The sequence below is a fragment of the Armigeres subalbatus genome, chromosome 3, assembly GCF_024139115.2.
Source record: "Armigeres subalbatus isolate Guangzhou_Male chromosome 3, GZ_Asu_2, whole genome shotgun sequence".
NCBI lineage: Eukaryota > Metazoa > Arthropoda > Insecta > Diptera > Culicidae > Armigeres > Armigeres subalbatus.
Window position 1 is genome coordinate 161019969 of NC_085141.1, and position 20388 is coordinate 161040356.

Sequence of the window (20388 nt, forward strand, 5' to 3'; positions counted from 1 at the left end):
TCGAAGTTCCGCGTGACCTGATTCTCAGAAACTTTAGAATCATTTTCTAAATTTGAATCCTCTGAATTGTCTTTCTGGTATTTCAACAACTATTCCATATTGGCGAAGTATACAACACGGCTGATCTAAAAATTTGTTAGTTAATAAAAAATGTTCTTAAGTCAATATTTTGATTTTTTGTTTATGAGTGGATAGAGATACTTAATTGTTACATTTGGCTTGAATGCTTGAATGCTTGAATGCTTGCCATACGGTTTTTGAAATTTAATTTTTGATCTGGCATAGCCTTTAATATTTAACTACGTTAGACCAATTACAGGCATACCACGATAGTACGTACAGCTGTACGAAGCAAAAAAAAATCCGATGTTTGTTTAGGAATAGCGAGAATGTTTATAAAATCACCCGGAAGCAAAAATTTCGATAGAAGGCTCTGTACTCTAGGCATATTTGCATTTGATATAGTACAATAGATATGAGGCTATTTTTCACGAAAAATAGTATTTTAACGATTCTTAACATCCATAAATTACGTGACATTTGTATGTCATATGTATGTTACACATCGTACATAATTATTCACGTTACAATATAAGAAATTATAATATAAAAAGCGATGATTGGGGGTGGTTGATAGATCACTGTATTTTATGTGACGTGGATTATGGATCTCTCCTATAGATTTTATGAGATTGAAGAGCTTTAAGTTTGCCCTAAACTGTCACTGTCGTTGCGACTCTATTGGGTGCATTGACGCTTCCTTGTCAAAGCGCCAAACGGTCAACTATAGCAACAGTTGGATCGCGTTGTTTTGGAGGAACCTTTATTATGATTCGTAATTAAATGAGTTTAGAAGATGTAAAAAAGGGATAACTTTCTAACTATTTTTAATTATCTCGTCTTTAGAAACCTTTTTTGCCTTCCTCGTACACCAAGGTGTAACAAAAAGACTATATGTTTAATGGAACATGAATTCTTAGAATCTAAATTAGAATCTAATTCTTAGAATCTAAATCTCACAACTGCAATAAGCGTGGAACTGATTTCTGAGCAAAAACTGCGACATGAAAAAATATATTTGGCAACTTGGCCACTAGATCCCTTTCTATTGAACATATTCTCGGCCAAACATAAAGATACTTTTCTGAAAATATGGGAATTGTTCTTCAGGACACTAAGGAATTTCCCATATAACGCCCCCTTAAATTCTTACTAGAATTTCTTTTGTATTTCAGTCTGAAATTATTTAACAACTTTATTTAAAACTTGTTTGGAAATTCAAAAATATTTTCCTCTGAAAAATTCTTATGAACTTCATTTGAAGAAATTTCTCTTAGATTTGTTTCAGATACTCTTCTAGGAATTCCTCCGAGAATTGATAAATTTCTGTGGGAATTCCAAAACGAATTCCTGGGGAATTCTTGAATAAACTCTCGAGGAAACTTAAACAGAGATTTCTGAAGGAATTGTTGAGGTAGTTTCTGGGGAAAAACTTGATAGAATTTTTGGGGGAATTCATGGAGGAATTTCTGGAAGAAAAGGGGGGAGAGTTTCTAGAAGAATTTCCGGGGTTATTGTTTTAAGATATTGCTATGAATTACGGGGAAAAATTCTCGGAAAATCCTGAATGGTTTTTGGATGATTTTTTGTAAAAATTTAGGGGACGTACCTGCTGAAATTTTGTGAATTCCGGCATGATTTTCCGGGAGAATTCCTTAAATAATTTCCAGAGGAATTTCTGGGGAAATTTTTGGAGATAATTCCGAAAGAGATTTGACGAAATTTCCGGAAGAATATCTGGATAAATAGCCAGATGAATCTGCAGACGAAATTCCTGGAGAATTCCCGGAAAAGGAAAATCTTTGAACAATTTTCCGGGACAGTTCTTGGAGGAATTTTCGGAAGAATTTGCGAGGCTATCGATGTGGATCGAGGTCTTCCACGTGAGTTTGTGAAGAAATACAAAGGGAATTTCTGGAAAGGGGTGTTCGTTCATATACCACGTGGGCAACTTAGGGGGAGGTGGGGTATTGCGATTTTCCACGGTTCATACATTTTTTTGAAAATTTGCCCACGCTGAACTGATCAAAACATGTCCACGTGGTATATGAACAGCCCCAAAGGCCTCGAAGTAATTAATGAAGAGTGCTTAATGAAATTTCTGGAGTAACTTCAGAGAGAATATCATGTCGTATAATTCGAGAAATTTTCGTATCCTGGGCCAGTCTAGTGCACATGTGCTTATTGAACCAGGTTTGGTACATATCGATGTTGAGATCATTGCAAAATCCTTGGTTGATTCGATAGGTATTTGAGATGGTACTTGATTACGTTTTGGAGTACCATGAACATCAATCGTATTCAAGAAAATTGGGTTTACATTATGTCTATTGAACCAGATTGGGTATATGCCGACGATGCAAACATTGCAAAAGCTTTGGTTGATTTGGTAGATAGCTTATGTTGAACTGGAAAACGTTTTGGAGAACCTTGAACGTCTCGTATTGCTGGAAATAGATCACTGTCTCATCAATGACTCAACATAATTGAGTGTTAAGAATTTGCAAACAATGCGGTAATGTGGTAAATTTTCCCAGGGCTTCGGTTATGTGGGCCTTCACGGTATAATCAAACTTGGTCTCTGATATTTTTCCTGCAAAGCCAACATCCCTGTAAAACAAATTGCTGGAGAAAGTGGGGATCTAGCTTTCATCTGTGATCAGTCAATCTAAAACGGTTTTGTCAGTTTTGGGTTTTGTCAGATGTAAAATTATTACGTAGCATATAAAGGACCCCACGCATGTGTCATGATTAAAACGTATTAAAATTTTAACAAAATCATGCAAAAAACGAAACAAAAAAAATAAGTGAGGCTACGTACTATCGAGGGTACGCACTATCGAGGGTACGCACTATCGAGGGTACGTACTTTTAAGGTATGCCTGTAATTGAAACCCCCTTTAAAGTGACGCTATGTCTACTAGAAGGTTTCAAATAAGAAGCTCTCGGCTTATTTATGAGCTGAGATTTAGAAGCATACGGAAAAAAAAATGCATTTTTGCAAATAGCAAATGCAAATATTTACTCATATTTACCATATTTGAAACAAAAGTAGACCTGAAATTAAGTAAAGTAAGTTAATTAAAAAAAAGTAAACCTGAAATGAAAAAAAAAGGCAAAAAAGTGTCAACATAATAGATAGGATGGTAGGAAACCCGAAATTCACCACATTTTGATGAAACATCCAAGATTTCAGCGAGGCAAACGCCCTAGTGCAAATAAATCACAATATACTACGCGTCTCCACGCACTGTCCATACCATTGTTCCCTAAGAGCTACCAGCTTGAAATTCGAATATTATAAATATGATTCAGATTTTTTTCAATTTTAAGATGGCATAAGGTAGCATTTTTGTTTAACTATTGCATGAGGTAACAATACTAACGAAAATCGTTACAAATAAGACTAAAGCAGTCTTTCCTTAGCTAGGGAAAAAGTATCCAATCTTTTCTGCAATCTACTACGAATGACACGTAGGCTTCGCCCGTGTCATCTGACATCAAAGATTTTTTACACCCTGATGATAAATCAGTCAGAAGTAAAAATGTTATACAATATGGGAACCAGTATGCAGCAGTATGGGGAACACTAGCTTTTACAGGTAATCTATTAGATTTGCAGTTCTGATAGTTTACCTGCAGGGAGCGATATGATAATTAATTTGTGATCAGTTTAAGAGGAAGAGGAAAATTAAAATGAGTGCAGTAATCAGTATCTTATTTTGTTACATATTGTCACTTTCAATGTTCAACTGTATGACTGTTCAGTCTACAAGTTCACACTTGAATCTTGATATGCCACACTTTTCATCAATCAGCTCTACTATAAAATGCCTTAGCTCCTACTATACTAAATTGCCGTTTGTTTTGCTTGAATAATTAAACATTGTCATGCTGATTGGTTTCGCACTGGCACAATAATACAATGGCTTCGTCCATCTTAATCAGAACTGTGCTGCTGTCGGGAACCACTTGCCATTCGGCCGGGGGCTGCGGCAATTGCACGCGCAAACCGAAAGGCTCTCTATCGCCGTTTACATTTGTCGCCAGGAGATATAAATTGATAAAATTGTTGTTAGAGATACGGGGTTATCATCCCTGGTTGCTATTATATGTTCGTAATAATCAGCCTAGAATGATACGGAGATAACTGTTGAGCAATGCTGCCGACTTCCAGTGACTTTCTCATTGTGGAAGAGGCATGTTCAAACACTTCTCTTTAAATAAGTCGTTTTCTGTTCGCATGTAATATAGTGAATTTTGGAAAATTTGCTGAATTTTCACGAACAATTTGGATCATTCCAACATTTTCTCATAAACTATTTCAGAAAATATGATCATTCCACAGTTTAAACAAAAGGAAAAAAGGAATTCAGGTACAACGAATTGATATGTTAACTTATCACCACACTTCACTATCTATTGCGAGATATAACTTTTGAAAAAGTTAAATTTAATAATATATTATATTATCACCATATTTCAGGCATCTCACTCTGGCAGTAAGGTTGAAGCAGTGCTTAACCACTAATTGCACATTTTTCAGTCGGGACGCGAACTTATTTTTAACCGTTGCATTCGTCATCTTTTTTTCCGGGAAGTTCATGAAGATGCTGTGTCCGAAGTCGTGTCCACATTGGAGAGTTAAAGTGTAAGTGTATTGCAATTAGCAGATGGCGACGTGATCAGCCGTCAATCAATTTAAATTTTTATTGGATTGCGTTATTATATTAGTGCCTGGAAGTAAAATAAAAGATATTTATCTCTGAGCAAGTGCAAATAGCTTCCCGTGTTGTTTGTTCGGTGGATTGCCTTTGGTGCCATTCGCTATACTTTGGTGGGTACGTTCATATGGAGAATATGTAATTCATGAGCTTGTCAAGATGGTCAATTTTGATATTTTCCATCAAGTACGGTAACAATTTATTGCGGTGTAATATAAAATTTTTCAGATCGATCGATATTATTTGTGGTTGGTTGTCAGGTGTCATGAGCGTTGTTCAGATTCAATGGGAAGCGAAAAGCTCCTGCATTGACGTGGACTCGTATTTCGTCTCGGCTGTGGCCGGAGGTATTTTGAGACCTACATAGCACCGAGCTTAAAGAGTACCTACTCGTCCAAATAGGTCTCCACTGATAAGTGCAAGTGGTATCATGTGGTGCTGTTATCAAAGTGCTGTTTTTATTATCAGGTATTTACCTGGTATTAATGAGTCCTGCGTACGTTTGTGTTGCAAGCGGTACAACGGTGATAACGAGGCGCTGAGCAAATGAAAATGTTGTGTTGGAAACTTTAATACTAGACTCTGCCAGGTTGACGGCAGGTTGATTGATGGCAGTTTACTCGAGTAGGAAATGTTGAATTGCTTTTGTTTGCCGACCAGCATTTAGCAATATGGAAGAGGTTTCATGCTGTGTATCTTCTAGTCAAATAACAACATCAAATAGCAGTGGCATAATTTCATCTGGTTATGAATCAAAGACAAATTTAAAATTCGCTTGTAGTTATAAAACATTCAAACATAGTCAAGCTCTCTCATGCACGCCTAATTTAGCACCAACTAATCGTATATTACCAATAGGAACTGTCGTAGTGATTGAAAATGGATTTCCAATATAGGGTATTTTTAAATTTCTAATGCCCTCGATTTCTGCGTTAAAAAATACAATTAAATCAGTGTAATAACCCTTCTGTTTGTGAGTAAATATCAAAATATTATATCGATAATAGCACAACAAATCTATTGATTAATATCTTGAGTCCAAAAATAGAATACTCCTTATGATTGATAGCATGAGCTTGATGGCCATGAGCCATGGCCATCCACGGTTGCTTCTTCGTTATTGCTAGGTCCGCTGTAATTACATGTAGTACCAACAGATGATGTTTGGGACTAACATCATCTGCAAAGTGTAAAAATAAAAACAATTAAGCAAAACCGACGCTGGCCGTTTCTGAATTCAAGTCAATTAAGGAATCGGAAGAGAGTCCTTACGAAATAATCGCGATAATGGAAGCTGGCGTATTATCTGCACCTTCATGAGGAGTTACTGAGATATTGGATACATGAGGCACGGTTCGTTTCGGTAAACAGTATGCCGGATGTAGCGTATAGTTTGTCAGATTAACGAAGAATACAATTGAATGCGTGTTAATTGAATTACCCATCAAAATATTTTTGCTCATCGTGCGCCGTTCTACAAGCTAACGACACACGATCAAACGCGCACTCATTTGAGAATTCTCCTTATTAAATTATTATTATTAAAGCTTCAAAGAATTAAAGAATTAAAGCTCCAAATTTTGGTTGAATTATGTAGGAACTGCTGTTCTGGGTGAAGAAAATATGGTCCCCAATGGGAAATGAGCGAGAACGAAGCGTTTTATCATGGCTTCGCTGCCTATCCGAACTTGTATACAAGTGCGATAAACATGTTATAATGGCTTGGCATTATTCGAAGCGGTTTTTGTCTCTCATTTATCGCTGTTCGTTATCTATTTAGAGTGATTTCTGCAAACTCTGATTGTGAGACTCCACAGGGAGTAGTTGGGTGAAATAGTCACATGGATGTAAAAAGTTTTTGGCTATTTTACCACATTAGCACATTTCGAACAGATTTGGATGCAGCAACTTCAATATGAACGAATACGATAACATATAAGCTTTATTCATTTATTACCAGACTAAGGCCGGAGTGGCCTGTGCTGCACATAAATGTTTTCTCCATTCAGTTCGGTCCATGGCTGCACGTGCGTCGCCAACCACGCAGTCTGCGGAGGGTCCGCAAATCGTTCTCCACCTGATCGCTTGTCGAGATCCATTTTCCGGATTACTGTCCGACACCGCAGTCTTCCGATTTTCGCGGTGTGAACGATGGATGGTTCTCCCAACAGCTGATGCAATCACGCGTTGGCGAATCTTTCCCAGCACTATGAAGCCGGTTCCCAGCTCGTTGGTGGTGCCACAGCTTTGGTAGAAGGTAGCCGCTCGATTCCCGATTTTCCACACTTTCTGTCCTGTCCAGCAGATTCCCTGCAGCGCTACGACGTCGAAGTTGCGGGGATGTAATTCATCGTAGATTATCCTGTCGCAACATGCGAAGCCTAGCGACTTGCAGTTCCATGTTCCAAGCTGCCAATCATGAATCTTTATTCGTCGCCTAGGTCGTTGCCGATTGTAACGAGTCGTATTATCTTCTATGTCGTTCGTAATAGTTGTTTTTAAAGGCGGCTTATTGGGCCTGCGCAAACCGTTGTGTCAGGTCTGTTTTGTGTCCCACCTGACACCAGGACTTGGGCTTGTGCGCTTTGAGCGGCACACGGTTGCTTTGGCGTTCAAAATGGCTTCCAACAACGCTCCTGGTTGCAGTTGCAGTGCACCGAAACTACACAGTCTGGTAAGGATGTGGATGTCGAGCCACAGTTCCCGAAAACTGGTGACTGCAGTGGCGTAAAAACAGTCTTACCAGATTTGTCCTCTAGTGATGTAATGAATTCTGGTGATAGTGTTGTTGAAAACTTGAATGGAACAGGTATTGGGGCAATGAATACAGAATCGTCTTCTGAATCGTGCTCTATTGTATATTGCTCTATTGGATGGAACCCTCAATATTGCTCAATGGCGCTTTCAAGTTCGGCTTGAGAGAGGTCAGTTCACACCTGCGTTAAAAGACGCCCTACTGAGGGATGTGTTCCTTTTTTCTTCACCCTGCTCTTCGTTTACCCCTAGTTTTAGGTGATTTGGCTTGAGGTTTGGTGTGGATTGGTTCTCTTCGGAGAACGAGCCTAGCTTTATCTGGCTGCTTGGAAAGCTCCATGCCATCAACGACAAAGCTGGAAAATACGAGGCACAAATCTCCCATTTTTAGGGAAACGTGCCGCCTGAGACGACATTTCTGATACCTGATACCCTGATTAATTTCTTAACATTGCACCCGGCCTCTTGTGCTTTGGACCATGCTGGTATGCCGTATCGGATAATAGACAATGCTACACCCGCTATAAGCCTACGCACCTGACTCTGCACCGCCGATCCGTTGGACATCATTCGCGATAAAGATTTTATTGCCAATAAAGCCCTTTGGCATACATAATCGACGTGGCTCGTAAAATTGAGCTTATCGTCGATCATCACACCCAGATGCTTTAATGACCTCACGGAGTTAAATGTGCAGGTCCCGGCGTTTATACTCGCTTGCTGCAACCCATGGTGGTTATGCACCACAACAACCTCAGTCTTGTGATGTGCTAACGTCAACCTCCTTGAGTTCAGCCATTCTTCGACTCTGCCAATCGCATACGAAGCTTTCAATTTAAAAAAAATATATTAAGCTCTTTTAGTGGAATGTATTCAACCGTCTAAGACGAATTAAGTACTCTCCATTTAATTCCACCAATTATTTTCGATATCTTTGCAGATACGTATTTCGACCACAATTGTGTGGTCATCTTCAGTGTCTCGTACTTGACTCGACTCAAGTACGAGACACTGAAGTGCGAGACACTGAAGACGACCACACAGTTGTGGTCTTAATACGTATCTGCAAAGATATCGAAAATAATTGGTGGAATTAAATGGAGAGTACTTAATTCGTCTTAGACGGTTTTTCAATTCAACTTCGTCGAGAGTGTCGCCTGTGACCTCTAGCATTACATCATACGCAAAGCCTTCTATTTTCACACCAGCCGGGAGATTTAAGCGTAATACCCCGTCATACATGATATTCCACAAAACCGGTCCGAGGATCGATCCCTGTGGAACACCTACTGACACTTCAATCGACTGCTGACCAGTGTCGGTGTCGACTAACAATATCCTGTTCTGAAAATAACTTTTCAGAATCCTGCACAGATAATCCGGGACTCTCAAGCGATGCAGGGAATCAGCTATAGCTGCCCAGCTAGCGTTATTGAATGCATTTTTTACAACTAGTGTAATCAATACACAGTACCTAAATAATACCTCTCTAATATTGAATGCATTTTTTACAACTAGTGTAATCAATATACAGTACCTAATACCTCTCATATTCAAACCACGCGCTATCTTACCCGTTTCCGTTACCGACAGAATTGCTTCGATGGTAGAACGGCCTTTACGGAACCCATACTGGTTGCTTGATAAGCCACCAGCACACTCCGTATAGTCCGTCAATCTATTTAGGATCACCCTCTCTAACAACTTAACAGTTGTGTCGAAGGCTCTCCTCGAAGGATTTCCCAGGCTTAGGCAAACGCACCAACTTCTGCCGTTTCTAACGATCTAGGAAGTTTCCTTCGTCCAGGCAACGTTGGAGGCAGCTCTTGAACATATCTGGAGCGGCAAGAATCGCGTGCTTAAGGACCAGGTTAGGAATACAATCCGGCCCTGGTGACTTGTATAGCTCAAGAGTAATTCTCGCTGATATCGGGCCACTATTTGCACGAGGTTCTTTAAAATTCCTAAATTTATGATCTTTCGAAAGCCTTTGGCGAGTATATTAAGGATTCGAGTTAAATTCTTCAAAAAGATGAACACCTCGATAGTTATACACGAAATGGACGCCTCGATTTTAGTCAATTCTTGACTCACCAAAACTGTCACAACTCCAACATTCCTCAGCCGATCTTAGAGATCGGCATATCGTTGGAAAGAGGAAGAGTGCAATTTGCAATAATAAAAATAGAAGCAACCATATTAAACTTGGCCGCCATCTTGGATTTTTTTAAAACTATTTTTCCGCTAGGTTCGCAACCACCGATTTTGAATATTAATACATCGATGGAAAGCTTAGCTTATATTGTGTATTGTGTCCAAAAATCTCAGGTGTATGTTTTTTTTTTATCAAAAGCCATGTACGATTTACCAATACCAAAATTCTTGAATAATTTAATACAATAACTTGAATACGGCTCCGTTATACTCAAAACTTTTGAGCCCTTCAAATAACATATTGTTGTAGATATTCTTCTCATTTTCGAAACATATTTGGCTTAGAATAGTGTATGAAATCAAGAAACTTACTTCGTAGTATCATTTAACCATAAAAATAATGTTCGTTGGTCAGATGGGCCTTCAAAAAATATTTTGATAAATAGTACATAACTTTTGATAGAAAAAAACATACACCTGAGATTTCCAGAAAAATATATAACGCTCTTTTAGTGGAATGTATTCAACCGTCTAAGACGAATTAAGTACTCTCCATTTAATTCCACTAGTTAATTTTCGTTATCTTTGCAGATACGTATTTCGACCACAACTGTGTTGTCGTCTTCAGTGTCTCGTACTTGACTCGACTTCGTCGACTGTCGAGTCAAGTACGAGACACTGAAGACGACCACACAGTTGTGGTCGAAATACGTATCTGCAAAGATAACGAAAATTGACCTGTTGAATTAAATGGAGAGTACTTAATTCGTCTTAGACGGTTGATACACCTGAGATTTTTGGACACAATGCACAATATAAGCTACGCTTTCCATCGATGTATTATTATTCAAAATCGGTGGTTGCCAACCTGGCGGAAAAATAGTTTCAAAAAGTAATACGACCAAGTTCAATATGGCTGCTCCTATTTATTGCAAATTGCAGACACATTCCTCTTTCCAACGATATGCTGATTTCTATGATCGGTTGAGAAATGTTGGAGTTATGACAGTTTTGGTGAGTCAAGAATTGACAAAAATCGAGTGATCTAGTAAAATGATTAAGTGTATAACTAACGAGGGGTAATGGAGTAATTCGTCATGCACTTAAACACTAAGGATACGGGTAACGCTACAAAAGATCTAATAACTGGTCGCAGTGGCACACCTGAACAGGGAAAAAAAAACGAGGGGTTCATCTTTCTGAAGAATTTAACTCGGATCCTTAATAAACTCGCCGAAAGCTTTCGAATGAATATAATTTTAGGCATTTTAAAGAACCTCGTGCAAATAATGGCCCGGTCTCAGCGAGAATTACTCTCAAGTTTTCTTGCAACGGCGATAAGCTCATCGTTAGTCATTAGCGGTACCACTCTCCACCATCTCATACCATGAAAATGACCAACCACTACTCCATCACTAGCATTTGTCAATAAATATCAACGGCTCATTTCAATTTGATTCTAGGTCGAATAGAATTGAAAAACATGTGAAAATGACTGAAAATTAAAAAACCGGTATATGTTATCTTATAACCGCTGAATCTCAGAAACGGTAGCACTTAGAAAATAAAATTGCTGTACCCCTTTAACATTGGAAATTTTATGTACTTTCATCAAATCGAGCCAATAAAAACGTAAAAAAAATATTTCGACCATTTTATAAAAAAACTTATTTTAAAAAGTTATTCTGTCCATTATGGCCTATAGCGCAAAAAAGTACATATATAATCTGCTACAACATAAAAAAAAAATATTGAAAAATTATTTTTTATTTAGCTTTAAAGCTTTATTTTCAATGATTGAACAATTTTTTTCACAGTGTATATCTTTACCACATAGCCCCAATGATTACTTAAAACATTGTCAAAGACACCAAAACGATCGGACAAGCCGTTTTCAAGTTATTTTTTTAAGTGATCAAGGTGTTTTTGCTTAGGCCCTTGTCAAAATCTAGTCTAGAGTCAAAATGGCGAACCAATGATGCAAATTATGTTTTTTGATGATAAAGAATGTATATGCAAAATCTCAGATAAATCAAAAACTACAAAAATAAATCGACCCTCGATTTCACAGAAAATTGCTCATATTGCACTGGAACATCGCCGCCTAGCAGCTTAGGGTTCATTAGGCACTTCCACGGGTGGCAACTAAAAAATTGGAATGAAAAGAATGGCTCGGAAAACAAACAACAAAGAAGTACAGTTCAATCTGATATACCTATGTTATATAATGATTTGCCCTTAATCTTCAAACTCAAACTAATGAATATTAGCATATGGTCCGTAGTTCGGCGTGCGGCGCAGCTTAGTTTTGCTGGTTTGACATGACCGCTGTACGGATCGATTTCCAGAATGCTGCTTCTGATCCTGCTTATGAGTTGCTTCGTGTTTTTGGCCTTACAATCACCGTTATATACAATGGAGCTCAGTAGACCAAATAAAGCTATGACAGTTTCCGAAACATTTTCAAGCCTAAAATGTTTGACCGTCAAAGCAGCAGTCAAAGCAGCCATTAACGACGAAGAGTGCAGACAGATTCTGGAGGAGAAGGACGCAGCGCGGGCGGTCGCGTTGCAGCAAGGTACCCGGCAGAACGTGGAACGTTATAGACGGAAGCGGAGACAGCAGAGCCGCCTTTTTCAGGAGAAGAAACGCCGCCTGGAAGAAGCGGAGTGCGAGGAGATGGAACAGCTGTGCCGTTCTCAAGAAACACGCAAGTTCTACCAGAAGCTCAACGCATCCCGCAAAGGCTTCGTGCCGCGAGCCGAAATGTGCCGGGATAAGGATGGGAGCATCTTGACGGACGAACGTGTGGTGATCGAAAGGTGGAAGCAGCACTACGAAGAACATCTGAATGGCGCTGAGAGTACAGGCAGTGAAAGTCAAGGCAGCGGAGGAGATGACTACGTCAGTTCAGCGGACGATGGAAGCCAACCAGCCCCCACCTTGAGGGAAGTTAAGGATGCCATTCAACAGCTAAAGACCAACAAAGCCGCTGGTAAGGATGGTATCGGAGCTGAGCTCATCAAGATGGGCCCGGAAAAGCTGGCCACTTGCCTGCACAAACTGATAGTCAGAATCTGGGAAACCGAACAGCTACCGGTGGAGTGGAAGGAAGGGGTTATTTGCCCCATCTACAAGAAAGGCGACAAACTGGAGTGTGAGAACTTTCGAGCGATCACCATCCTTAATGCCGCCTACAAAGTGATATCCCAGATCATCTTCCGTCGTCTGTCACCATTAGTGAACGAGTTTGTGGGAAGTTATCAAGCCGGCTTCGTTGACGGCCGCTCGACAACGGACCAGATCTTTACTGTACGGCAAATCCTTCAAAAATGCCGTGAATACCAGGTCCCAACGCACCATCTGTTCATTGATTTCAAGGCGGCATACGACAGTATAGACCGCGTAGAGCTATGGAAAATTATGGACGAGAACAGCTTCCCTAGGAAGCTTACCAGACTGATCAAAGCAACGGTGGATGGTGTGCAAAACTGTGTGAAGATTTCGGGCGAACACTCCAGTTCGTTCGAATCGGGCCGGGGACTAAGATAAGGTGATGGACTTTCGTGCCTGTTGTTCAACATTGCGCTAGAAGGTGTTATGCGGAGAGCCGGGTGTAACAGCCGGGGTACGATTTTTAACAGATCCAGTCAATTTATTTGCTTCGCGGATGACATGGACATTGTCGGCCGAACATTTGCAAAGGTGGCAGAACTGTACACCCGCTTGAAACGTGAAGCAACAAAAGTTGGACTGGTGGTGAATGCGTCAAAGACAAAGTACATGCTTGTGGGCGGAACCGAGCGCGACAGGGCCCGCCTGGGAAGCAGTGTTACGATAGACGGGGATACCTTCGAGGTGGTCGAGGAATTCGTATACCTCGGATCCTTGCTAACGGCTGACAACAACGTTAGTCGTGAAATACGAAGGCGCATCATCTGTGGAAGTCGGGCCTACTACGGGCTCCAGAAGAAACTGCGGTCGAAAAAGATTCGCCACCGCACCAAATGTGTCATGTACAAGACGTTAATAAGACCGGTTGTCCTCTACGGACATGAAACATGGACAATGCTCGAGGAGGACTTGCAAGCACTCGGAGTATTCGAGAGACGGGTGCTTAGGACCATCTTTGGCGGTGTGCAAGAAGACGGCGAACCCAGTATCCAGAAGGTAGCTAAAGCCGGAAGGGTACGATGGGCAGGACATGTTGCAAGAATGCCGGACAGCAACCCTGCAAAGATGGTGTTCGCTTCCGATCCGGCAGGAACGAGACGGCGTGGAGCGCAGCGAGCGAGATGGGCAGACCAGGTGCAGAACGACTTGGCGAGCGTGGGGCGTATCCGAGGATGGAGAGATGCGGCCTCGAACCGTGCATTGTGGCGTCAAATTGTTGATTCAGTGTTATCTGTTTAGATGTTAACTAAATAAATGAAATGAATGTTTGACCGTGTACTTTTCCCATGATCTATGTTTGGTTGGAAAAATTACAGTGCGCATCGCAGTACTTCCTGTTTCGACGGCATGATGTAAGCGATGTTAGAGTGAAAGTTTGTGTCCGACGATTCTAAGGATTCATTCGAAGCCATTCTAAGTCGTATATTATGAGACTAACACGATGATATTTTTATACCCAGGGAAGTCGAGACAATTTCTAATCCGAAAATTTCCTAGAGCGGACCAGGAATCAAACCCAGCCACCCTCAGCATGGTCTTGCTTTGTAGCCGCGCATCTTACCGCACGGCTAAGGAAGGCCCCGCTGTGATTCTCTTAGTCCAGCGAGTCAAGCCGCGAGACTAAAGAGATAATTGAAATGCATGCCATCAAATATACTAAGTATCACCAATATAGTACACTCTGGCAGATTTCGAGAGACAACACAGTAGGGCCGCGGTGTCACAAAATGTAAACAATGTGGTGAAGAGACATTCCGGGGATTGTTCAAAAGTATGATGCAATATCCAGTATAACCATTGGCGTAACTTAGGAAAAATTCTAGGGGGGGCTAAATTTTTTTATTCTTACAGCCAAACACAAAAAAGTTATTGTTTTCGTTCAACTGTCCGCAAGTTGGCCTACCAAACAGCTATTTCAATACATCCAGTGACGACTGTGACATAAAAATCTAGAAATGTCGTGGAATTCCCAATAACTTTGATTCGTAAAAAAAACATAAGAGCTTTAGATATATAAGACTTTCGAGTTTTACATATCTATTAGAAATAATTTCAAGTTATTGTGGGCTTCATGGCCGTGCGGTTAGCGCCGTCAATCGTCTAGACGCATGTGCTAGGGAGTATGTGTTCGATCCTATAAGGAGGAAATTTTTCGTGATCGAAAAATTCTCCACTGGTCCACTGGGTATTATGTGTCCTGTTCGTTGTCTCATGCTAAGTGTTAAGCGCTCAGTCTGTACGACCTCTGGTCGAAGACGGTGTTCCTGTCTTTCTACATTTTAGTTACCTCTCCTTGAAACTTCAGGGTTTACCGAGCTTTTCTCGAATTTCAAGGATTATGGATTTTTATTTTGGGATTATCAAGATAATTCAAAGTTTTCGGGAAAAAGCAGCAACATTGCTTGCATACTTTACCACAGAAATCTACAGAAAGAAATGCCTTCAAAATGTCTGCTTTTACAGGCATACAAAACGTTGTACTCAGCTATCACAATATCGAAAGGTTTTTCTTGACAATCCTTTCTAAAATGCCATGCATCTTTAAGGGTTATGTTGGAAAGCTAGAGGTACACTTTGAAAAAAATAAATACTCGCAATGCAATGCAACGCAATGTAACCATTAAAATTTTAAAGAGTTGGTGATTTTCTGATAAATTAAAGTCAAGATTTGTTAGAAATTCTTTAGTAACCTAAGCATCCAGTGTCTCCTGCTCAAGTTAAACAATTGTCTTTTTCATGTTGTCTACATATTACAGGCAGTTTATTATTTTACTTGAATTGTCTTTATTCAATCAAAATCTCACCTATTGTATTTGTTCTGTTAGCCTGTTACTTCTATTATTTATTCAATCAGCATTGAATCAGCATGAAAATACTGTTTCAACTCCAACATTTTTCTCGACAGAGTCCCAACATGACTGTAACCATGCCCGTCCTTTCTATCACCTTGGTTCATTTCTCATTTTGGCAGCACAAATGTCAATGCATAGCACATAAGCACATCTAAGCACAACTAAAAAAAAATTGTTTGTGCGTACTGCGAACGAGTTGTGTTTTGGCGTTATGTCCCTCCGGAAGTGTAATTTACTTTAGAAATTAGATTCGTACGCAATTCACCTTAAGCAATTATATATGTGGCTGAGAATAACGGGAGCGTAATATACTTCGTGTTAAGCATTCCTAACCCAAGATATATCAATTTTTCGAAGTTAGAAAACATGATAAAATATATTCAACTCACTTCGTTAGAGATAATAAGAATTCATTATTTGCAGTTACGCCCAGATATGATCAGAGCGCTAGATATGTGCCATACTCATGCAAAGTCGTAGGAATTCTAGGGGGGGCTAACTTGATTCTAGGTGGGGCTATAGCCCCCCCCCTATCCCCCCTGTAGTTACGCCAATGAGTATAACATGTCGAAATAAAATGCTGGAAATCATCCTATGACCCCATTTTGGTAACTGAGTTTGAAAATAAAATTTTGAAAAATGTAATTCAAATTGTTGAACGGTAGCGCTTACTTTGCACAGTTAAATGTGCAAATACGATGCATAAAAAAATTAAAAACGATCCGTAAATAACATCCGATTGTTCTATAAAACGCCACCATAAATTCATAAAATAGTTCCGGAGTATCAATAAAGAATAACTTTAAGATCCATAACTACGCCAAAATTTAGCAAATAATAGGAAAATATGTTCCGTTAGACATGATAAAGAAGAACAATAACATTCCTACCATTCTCCCATGAACGTATGTTGAATGATCCATATATTTTTGTAAAAAGATCCACTATATTTTTAACAAAAAAAAATTAAAATTTGCGCAATTTTTATCGTGATGATGATCCATAATTTTGGTAATATGATTCATAAAGCTTGGAAAGAATGCCATTAAAACTATATTGATTGATGTACAACATTTTTAAAACCTGGCCAAATTTATGGATCATATCACCAAAATTAACAATTATCTTTGAGGTCGTTCAAAAATGACGTCACAAGTTTTAGGGTAGACGGGATCTAAGATTTTGTGATAGTACATATGAGCTAATATGTATAATACTAGGTATACAAATAAGCGTGAGGGGGCGTCTAATAATATCAACTAGTAGTTGACGTCATATTCGAAACGCCTCATATTAAAATTATGGATCATTATCACGATAAAAATTGCTCAATTTTGATTTTTTTATGGATGGATTATTTGTTATTCGTTTACGGGAAAATAACGAGAGTTTTATTGTTTTTCTTGATCATGTCTAACGGGATATATTTTCCTATTTGTAATAGCTCAATTTTAGCGTAGTAATGGATCTATTCTTTATGGGAGCTATTCTATGGATTTATGGTAGCATTTTACGAAACAATCAGGTGTTATTCACGGATTGTTTTTCATTTTTTTATGGATCAATCTTTATTATTTACTAGCAGACCCGACGAACTTCGTTTCGTCGTAAATTGATTTATTATGTGATTAGTTCTCGAGTTATGCAGAAATTTAAGGTTTATTTGTATGGAAGCCTCCCTTTCCAAAGGGGGAGGTGTCTCGAACCATCTTAAAAACCTTCCCCGGCCCCAAAAACCTCTGCGTACAAATTTTCACGCCGATCGGTTCAGTAGTTTCCGAGTCTATAAGGGTCAGACAGACAGAAATTCATTTTTATGTATATAGATATGCCTAAAATTGTTTTGCTTTGTTTAACATTGTAAAATTAGTGTATTTTTTGTCGCACCCCTTGGCTATTGTTTTCAGGTTTTCAGACGAAATTATTTAGCAATAAGTTATTACTCTACTCTATTGGAACTTTCACATTCAGCCTATAATACGGTTCAATTATGCTCCTAAAGTTTCAACATTTTGTTTTGGGAGAACGGTAACTAGTTATACGCGTGTGATATTTTTGTAGAGTAGATTGTAGTTTATTCTTTTTAAGTCATGAAAAGTGAAAAATATGCTTATTGCCATTTTCCTGCACATAGAGAAGGCAACTGATATACAGAGCATCAATGATCGCAAAACTTATCGATTCTTATACATTCAATGCACATATCATATCAGCAGTCCAATCAGTGACAACTTATGCTAGTTCCCTGAACTGTCCTGAATAAACATCTAAAGTATATCGGAAGAACAAATCCCGCCGGACCGCAAATCTTTGGATGGCTGCTTTGGTATGCAACGTGTGGCGTATTTACAGCCGAGCCATATGATGATCCGTCATCTACTTCTAATACAATGTCTGCTTTCCGACGACCATGTGTTTACTTTGTGGGCTGTAGACTCTTCCAGCTCTTTGGAGCAGCCTTTGGAGTGAAGCAACAAACGTCGAGAGAATTTAGTGCAAACAAACATCAAACACCTTAAAAAGTGAGGAAACGCATAATTCCATAGCCGGCCGGACGAAACGAGTGCGGATAATTTGTTGTTTGCTAAGCAGTTGGAGTGGTTTCTTTTTCTGTAACAAAACGTGAAGCCCGAATGGTGCGTGTTCATAGAACTTCGGGCCGTACTGTACAGTGCAAACAGAAAAGTTCGTACACGCTGCTTCCTCTCTATGTTGACTGATTTTTTTGTAGGATGTTGGCAGAGTCGACCGGCCCGTGTCATATGAGTTTTGGCGGTTCCGAGGCGTACAACAGCCGAAGAGATCGCGCGTATCCAACGATTCTCGATATGTCGCAATTTTCCGCAATTACGGCTGTACGTGGAATTGGGGAGTGCAATAAATGTGACAAAGTCTAGTTGATCCGAGATATCGAAGCACACCTTGGCAGTTCGGCGCACGAAATTGGGGATAATTCTGATAAATGTGGCGCGCAATCGGTTCACGATGGTGATTGGGAGTGTGAGTTATTTTTTCGGTGTAAGTTACCTGCAGTTGACGAGTGATATTACTATAGCGGAATAACTGATAAGATAAGGAAGGAATGGCACCAACTCAGGAGGGGTTGTGGTTCAGTGTTTGATACATAATATATATTTTTTTTAATAATTTTCCTCATCAATTTCGTTCGATACGTGTCTTATTTGTGTGACTCGGTAGCTCTCCAGCTTGCTCCTTAGTCGCAGTGAGATGTTCCCCGTGACTCGAACAAAGTGCTTACGCCTAGCTTGATGTTCGAGCTGCAACATCATAGTACCAGCGCATAGTTCAACGATCTCAACATTGAATAGTGAGTTGTGTGTTTTTTTCCTGTGTAGAGTGTCTAAGTGCGCCAATTGATTATCCCGAAGATGAAAATGGCCGTTAATTCAGTGGCGGCTAATGATCCATCCGATTCAAACAATAACAGTTTACCTGTGAGTAGTGTACACGCAAGGACAGTTAGCATCAGTGCCAGCGTTCCTTCTGGTTCGAAAGGAAATCACGAAGTAGATTTGCAGAAGGTAATTTCACGAGTGATATCTCCGATAAACTGTGATTTCCCTCCAAATATTGTCAATACATAGATTGTATGTAAGAAGTCGAACAACTGATTGGACTACCGGCTATCTGGAGGAGAGATAGCAAATGATACGGGAGGCAAGCACGCTTGAGATAAAGTTTTATCGGAGAATGCAGTTTCCCGGCAGATTACGGTTTGTTGTGGTCGAGATTGGAACGATCGTTGTTTTCAAACATATGTTTTGGTGATGGTTTAAGATGAATGCGAAAATAATGCTGTTTGAGCTTATCTTTTATGGAAACCAACTTTTAAGTTTATCTACTGGAAGCAGTATACCGTGGGGCATCAGAATCCGTATACTTAGGCACTTCAGTATATGTAAAAGTCAATAATGTCAACACCTCCTGAATCGAAATCCGTCCACCATGGACGGATTTGGAATCGAAGTATCAAAATCCGCTTATTTTTGACTAAATATTTAAAATACAGCCAATCGAATGACTCTGCTACCACTATGAATAGTCTAATACGCACCTTGAGAAGCCTTCCCTATCATTTATTTCCCACTGATTTTATTTTTGGAAAAAATCTAGTCAGCACGCGAACAAGTGGCACCAATGGCTACGAGTTTTCTGGGTAGTGATTTGTTTGCGATTTTTGTTGTTTTAATTTCAAAGCCTACTATCTATTTTGATGGCCAAAGAGCTTACTGTCAAGTATATGAATAGGACAAAATAAATAATTTATACATTATTTGCATTGAACCCCCCTAAATTTATTGGTTTCTCCTAAGGTGGACGGATTTCGGCCTACCACGGTATATATGATAGGAAACTGTTGCGACAGTGCAACGCTTGTTTAACATTATTAAAGATTCCTAAAAAAAAAGGTTGTTAGGAATCGAACCTATAGGTATCCCAATTTTCTCAATTTTTGTTTAAAAAGTTGTCATTTTGATAGTTGATTTTTTTTTAAGATAACCTAGCATGGATAGATATGGAAGTTTGTTAGTTAGTAGAAATTTAAATATGTACAACATTATAATACTCTGGTTATAATGTTGTAGAAGTTGTAGTTAGAATAGTTGAAATTATAAGATTTTAAATGCAAACAAACAAAATGCTGTTTA

General features: G+C 39.3%; 1 protein-coding gene across 5 annotated transcripts in view; it reads left to right on the plus strand.

Annotated features, from left to right (window-relative positions):
• Positions 1–20388, plus strand: part of LOC134219918 (GATA-binding factor 3-like) — a 64564-nt gene that overhangs the window by 18599 nt on the left and 25577 nt on the right. Inside the window, exons 1-2 of one of the 5 annotated variants that reach the window (XM_062698822.1) lie at positions 4284–4436; positions 4547–4711. The exons of 1 other annotated variant lie outside the window; for it this stretch is intronic. Coding sequence is in view for 2 of the 4 variants with exons in the window: in XM_062698824.1 (XP_062554808.1) it covers positions 19108–19260 (153 nt within the window). In the remaining 2 variants the exon portion in view is untranslated. Of the gene's footprint in view, positions 1–4283; positions 4437–4546; positions 4712–18497; positions 19261–20388 lie in introns of those variants that run through there. 3 more of the 5 variants (XM_062698824.1, XM_062698820.1, XM_062698823.1) reach the window with 3 other exon arrangements.